This window comes from Rhinolophus ferrumequinum, chromosome 23 (assembly GCF_004115265.2).
Source record: "Rhinolophus ferrumequinum isolate MPI-CBG mRhiFer1 chromosome 23, mRhiFer1_v1.p, whole genome shotgun sequence".
NCBI lineage: Eukaryota > Metazoa > Chordata > Mammalia > Chiroptera > Rhinolophidae > Rhinolophus > Rhinolophus ferrumequinum.
In genome coordinates this window covers 43069578-43076132 of record NC_046306.1, presented here as the reverse complement: position 1 = coordinate 43076132, position 6555 = coordinate 43069578, and the positions used below count along the sequence as shown (strand labels likewise).

The 6555-nt window shown below is 39.8% G+C and overlaps 1 protein-coding gene across 1 annotated transcript; it reads left to right on the top strand.

Annotated features, from left to right (window-relative positions):
- Positions 1–3942: 3942 nt before the first annotated feature.
- On the top strand, positions 3943–4275 carry LOC117015804 (heat shock factor-binding protein 1-like). Its single transcript, XM_033094568.1, has one exon. It carries the CDS (start codon positions 3943–3945, stop codon positions 4273–4275), a length of 333 nt encoding a protein of 110 aa, XP_032950459.1.
- Positions 4276–6555: the final 2280 nt, after the last annotated feature.

Sequence of the window (6555 nt, the reverse complement as noted above, 5' to 3'; positions counted from 1 at the left end):
GCAGTGACAGGAATGGGCAGGCACCAGATTCTGCCTCAGTAATTGTAATTATGCGGTCCTCTTATTGTAGACACATGCAAAACTCTTTTGTCCCGATTCTTTTCAATCTGAAAGCAACTCTTGAAGTGTAACGGGGTTTGTTTGGAGAATGTCCCCTCCTTAGGTGAGCCCTGTTTGTCCTTGTGAGCGGCAGGCCGTGGACAAGATGCACAGCCCCTGGCTTTAAAATAGCTGTACACATTTTCCTCTGCCCGCCAGACGTAAGTCCAGCCCTGTGGCCTCTCAGATCATTCTCAGGCAAACACCCTGTGACAGACTGCAAGCCAAAGACCAACCAGCGTGATTACAGCTGTGCCACACCATGGCGCCTGACACCAGGCCTGTACAGGAATGTTTGCCAGCACCCCAGGCTGTGGGCAGCAAATATTTTCCATAGCTCACCAGGGAGAAAGTTTCATAGGGAGTTTCAGAGGAAGTAGATCAGTTCTTCTGGAATCTGTGGCTGCCTTGCTCCAGAATTTAAGAACCCCATGTAAGGATTCTCTTAAAAACATTAAGTTGAATTCTTAGTGCTCAATCTTATTTAATCTAAAGCTGTAAACTTCTTAAATCATGTAAAACTCCTCCAATCTGAAAAAAAGTACCAATTCGTTGCAGGGAAAGATGAGGCCTTCAGGCTGGGAAGCAAACTGTGAGAGGCATCCAGATGTCCAACATCTGTTTACAGGCCATGACTCACACTCTGTGAAGGGGGTGCCTTTTCCCCGTGTACCTGGGGCGTGAAAACACCTTGGCAGGGAAAGTGGCTTCAGCTCCAGGGAAATAAATTTGCTGTCTGAGCAAAACATCAAAAGGAAGCAAAGTTCTTGGTTGTTAAACCAAATGGTTAAGGCTCCCCAAAAGATGACACATGGAGAAACAGCAGGACGGGGCTTTACAGTGTTGGAGTTTTCAACCCATCAGGGAGCTGAGAAGAGTCAAGCAGATACTCCACCATCTCTGTACCACGCATCTGGAGGAGATCAGAGATCTGGGGTTGGAAATAAATCTCCAAGGGGCTCTGCTTCTTCATTCTTCTCAAGGAAGATGGGCTGGTGATGGGTAAGCTTGGACCTTTCTGCCAGGGAAACCTGTTTCCCCAGCTCTCTGAGCATCTGTGTGTTTTTGGCAATGGCATTCAGACTCTCTTGCTGTGAGACTCCATCCATAAAATAGGGGTCCTAACAACACCTACACCATGGGATGCTTTGAGAAATGATGGACACTGAGGGAAAGCTGATAGTATCAGCTCTCCCACTGAGTCTCATGAGGATGGGCATTTTTTGTTGCTTCTTTTTCCCCTTTCTCCTGATAAGCATGGTAAAATAAAGTGAGAGGCAATGCACTCATTCATTCAAAACACATACTTAGATGTGTTGTGTGCAGCATTACATCAGGTGCTGGAGATGAAGTAATGAATGAGGCACATCTAGGCAAAGAGAAGAAATATCTTCTTGTTGTGCTGCATAGAATACAAGGTGGCATGGGGATGCAGGTGAGAGCAGTTTCCCTAACTGCTACAGAGGTGCATCCTACCACCTGCCGGGATTCCTGGGAAGTGTGGTAGGATGCATTTTCCAGAGATGGTGGCATTCTTGCATTTTCCATTCTCCATGCTGCCCTTCTGATGCAATGCTGCCAGTTCTCCATGAGAGGTAGGGTCCGAGTTCCTGCCTCTAAACAAGGCATACCTGTGCAGTTATCCTCACAATAGAATGTGATAGGAAGTGATGATGAGGCTTCAGAGGCAACATCGTAAAAGGTAATTTGATTCCACCTGTCTGTTTCTCTAGGGACCTGCACCTTGAGAACCCTGAACCTCCATGAAGGAAGATGACATGCTGGAGAGGCCCTGTGAGACAGACACACCAGGGGCTCCTTGCTGTACGCACAGCTGCATCCAAATACCAGATGTGTGAGTGAGCAGCCTTCAATCTTTTTTCTGAGGCCCCAACATCATGGAGGAGAGATGAGCCATATACTTTGTGCCCTGTTGAATCCTGAAACCATAGGCTCTTTGAGCTTAATCTATGTCATTATTTTAAGCCAATGCTTTGGAGTGGCTAGTTATACAACCACAGTAACTGGAACAGGCAATAGCATAAAACATTTTATAAGGAAAAGATTTCAACCTGGCTTCTGAACTGTGGGAGACTGGTGACAGAATTTAGAAATTTGTTCTTTCCCATAAGAAATTCTTTTATAAAAGCAAATCTTATGGACCCCCCATTTCCTGGTTATGATATAGATCTGGGGAAAAAAAGGGGGGGAAAGAAACATAACTTAAAATTTAAAATTCCCTAGTTTATTCTACAAAACATTAGTTCAATAGGATGTTAGTAGCTGTTATAAAAACAAGAAAAAAAGTCCACAAGAGAAAGGGCATGTGTGGTCAAATTTGAGAAATTCTGAGTACCAGAGCTGATGGCATCCCCGAGGCTCCCATTTGTCCAGTGAATGCTTGCAGCATCCTACTGCAGGACCCTGCCACCCAATGCACATGGCAGACCAGAACAGCCAGGAAGTTATGCCACACGAACATCCGAAGTCAATGATGGATTGGAGAGGAGAATAACCAGCACACCTTCCTCACCCAGTGAGGTATCTACACAATCTCCCAAACATCTCCAATTAGATTTGGCCCTTCTCAGGCAACCTACTCAATAACACGTGCTCCATCAGTTCTCCTTTCCCTGTCTTCCTTCCCTACTCCCTGTTTCCTGGCATCACCTCCCCAATATCTACTTGCACATGAAACCTTATTCCTGAGTCTGCTTCTGGGAGAACTCAGACTCAGACACTAGTTTTCTAGTTTTTCTGCCCAATTCTTTAGCTAAATATACTAAAGTTTATTGAGAATCTCCCCAAGGTGGACATTGAGAACCCAGTGCTTCACAAACATATCTGACCATGAAACCTTTTATTACTGTACATCTCACCATGTTCCTATTCCCTGATACCAGCTTGGAGAAATATTGCCTTAAATATATTTCTTAAAGAAGATTTTATTGACAAAATATTCTATGTGAAACGAATTATTTATTAAGTAGGAATCTCCCAACTATTTTATGTTCTTTGAAACAGGTGAAATTTTCAAATCAGACTTAATATTATGCCTGGTCACCTGCACACCAGGAAATCAGATTGCTATGTATAAATATGGGAGCTGCTGGCTCTGTATCAACTTAAATTTCCTTGCCTGCACCAACATTAAATCTTTTTTTAAAAGAATGACAGCATTGTCTCTGAGAAAGGAGAGATTGTGGATCTCTGAAACTCACAAATGGTCTCAACTAAAACTGAAGAATTTTAACTCGGTAATAATATCAAGGTCCTTGCTTCTCAAACTTGAATGTGCGCTGGCCCTCCAGGGTCACACCATTAGAAAGTAGCAGAGCAACCCAGGAAAAGTGACTTCAGAGTCCATACTCCTAACCACCTTGCTAATCAAATTGCAAAAAATGTTGAAACGAGAGGAATTACTTTGGATTCCTGTCTCTTCCATGTATTCTCCCTTATGGAAAGGAACTTGTGAAAGCTTGGGAAGAATTGCTCTAAATCTCTAGCATCAAAAGAAAGGCCCAGAGAACCAGAGAAATAATATAAGTTTCATAATTTAAACAGGCTTGTGGTTAAATGAATCATGTCTTCCTTACGTGTATTAAATATCTGAGATGAACTTTTTTTGTTGTCTCTACTAGAGAAATGATATGTATAAATGTAGTTTTATCTGCGTGATGGCTTTTTTCTACTGGTCCTTCTCTTGAGACATTTTCTCCGCTTGCCATAGTCTAGCAAAGACAAACAGGATAGTTGTGAGGGAAGATACTGAGGAGTTGAGGATTCTTAGACATCCAATTTAAGAAAATAGGAGACATCACCATCAAGCTGGGAACCGGGGAGATGGCCGAGACTAATGACTTAGATGACCCTAAGACCATGCAGGATCTCACCTTGGTGGTGCAGACACTCTTGCAACAGATTCAAGATAAATTTCAGACCATGTCCGATCAGATCATTGGAAGAATTGATGACGTGAGTAGTCGCATTGATGACCTGGAGAAAAACATTGCAGACCTCATGACACAGGCTGGCGTGGAAGAACTGGAAGGTGGAAACAAAATACCTGCTACACAAAAGAGTTGGAGTTTTCTAATTTACACTGAAATCTGGAACATTGTTTTTACAAGCCAAGAGAAGACCGAATGGCTTTTTACAACTGACTACTATGTGTAGACAAGTTTTATATTATAACGTGTGTATTCTTCTTATCACATACTAAATTGTTAGTTTATTGAGTGATTTTCCCCTTAGTTTCTTGAACTTGGTAACTTTACATCTTGGAACTTGGTCAGTAATGCTATTAAATATTAAATACCAAAACTTTGGTAGTTCCTGTATAAAATTGTCAAATATTTTAGTGTATTTTTGTAAAGTCATTTTTTTTCCTTCCATTACTTTTGTGGCAGTTGCTGTTTGATAAAAGTTGCTGTGTAATTTTTTTCTATTAGACATGTAGTAGATCCTTGTGTTATAATTAAACTTTGTGAAGTAAGAAATATAGTGAGTTCAGAGTTCTTTAATTCTCAACACAGAGTGACTATTGAGCTAACACCAGAGAGTGTGTTGGTGATACTTTTCAAATAGCTAAAATCATTTAAAAATTGTTTATCCAGAAACAGCTGGCACTACTCTTTTGCCAAAACTCAGACTTGAACTCTTGAACTGTACTTTTATGTCTAAGTCCCTGAGGTCAGATGCTAAAGTAATAAAGAGTAACCACTGCCAGTTTCGTGTGAGAATTTTTCAGTTTGGGAAATGACAAAATTGCCTAGTGTAATGAGGCATTTGTTAGTTAGAGTTGCATGAAATTTGAATACTTTAGTAGGACTTTACATTATTCATTTATAATAGTTACCATAGAAAATCTGTCAGGATTTTAAAAGTCAGTTACTCCATATTTTCTTTGAGCTACTGAATGTGAAAATAAACAGAAAAGGAAAAGAGACTATACTAAGTCTATGTCAGTTGCTTCACTAGAAAATAATAAATGACTTGTAGTAGGTTCAAATTTTTTAGAAATACTGTTTTTAAAACTATTTCTTTCCTAAATTCTTAAAGAGTAATGGTTTTATTATTGATTATAGAAGACAGGGATGATAATTCTTGTCACTCAAAAATGCAGTGTCAGGACTCCTAGGCCTAGAGGCCAATATTAACTGTGAAGGAGATGAGATCCATGTGATTGTCACGGCAAAGTGATTTTGTATAGAAAAGAATTGAAGAAGGGTATAGTACTTCAGAGAGGAAAACCCTTAGTAAACACAGTACTTTGTTGTTGTTGTTTCCTATATCACCAGTCTTGATTGTACTGCAGAAACATAATAATATTAAGAAATAACTTGTCCTATTTATAAATTGTATGGGGATCACAAAAGAGTAAATTTCCTCTGTGATAAAATTATTTAACCACAATTATTACCCAGTTGCAGAAGCTCCTTTGATGAGCCAGTAGGTTGTGCTGCAAGACTTAGCCCTGAAAGCCCCAGAGCCTACTGGATTCTAACTAAGCAGATGAAACCTGTGAGAGGGTTGTGTTCAAGAATAGTAAATGGCAACTGGAAAGGATACCCCCACTTGTGATACAGCAATGGGAAGGTTAGTTGGACTTTAGGAGTTTTCTTAAGTAATGGAAAAATTCCTGAGGCTAGCTCCCCTGACCAAAAATACCTGCCATGAATAAAGGTGCCTGAAATCCTAACAAACGAAACATGGATTTTTCCATGTTTCTCCAAAAAGGATATACAGATGGGCAATAGATATATGAAAAAAGCTTCCATGTTACTAACCATCAAAAAAATGCAAATAAAAACCACAATGAGATACCATCTCACTCCTGTCAGAATAACTATCATCAATACATAAATCAACAAACAAGTATGGATGAGGATGTGGAGAAAAGGAAACCTTTGTGTACTGTTGGTGAGATTGCAAATTGGTGCAGCCTCTATGGAAAACCATATGGAGGTTCCTCAAAAAATTAAAAATAAAACAACCTTATGACCTAGTATTTCCACTCCTGGGTATTTATCCAGAGAAATTCAAATCACTAAGTTGAAAAAATATACACACCCCTATGCTTACTGCAGCGCTATTCACAATAGCCAAGATATGGAAACTACTGAAATGCCCATCAATGGATAATTGGATAAAGAAATTGTGGTACATTTATACAATGGAATATTACTCTGCCATAAAAAAGAATGAAATTTCTACCATTTGTGACAACATGGATTGACCTAGAAAATATTATCCTAAGTGAAATATGTCAGTGGATTGTAAAGAACAGAATGAAGGAACAAACAAAATAAATACTCATAGATACAGAGAACAAACTAGATGGGAGGGAATTGGAGGGATGGTTGAGAAAGGTGAGGGGATTAGAAAATACAAATTGGTAGTTAAATAATAGATACAGGATGTGAAATACAGTATAGGGAATATAGTCAGAATGTT

Coding starts and splice junctions, on each gene's coding strand:
- LOC117015804 (XM_033094568.1), top strand. CDS start 3,943: ATGGCCGAGACTAATGACTTAGATGACCCTAAGACCATGCAGGATCTC.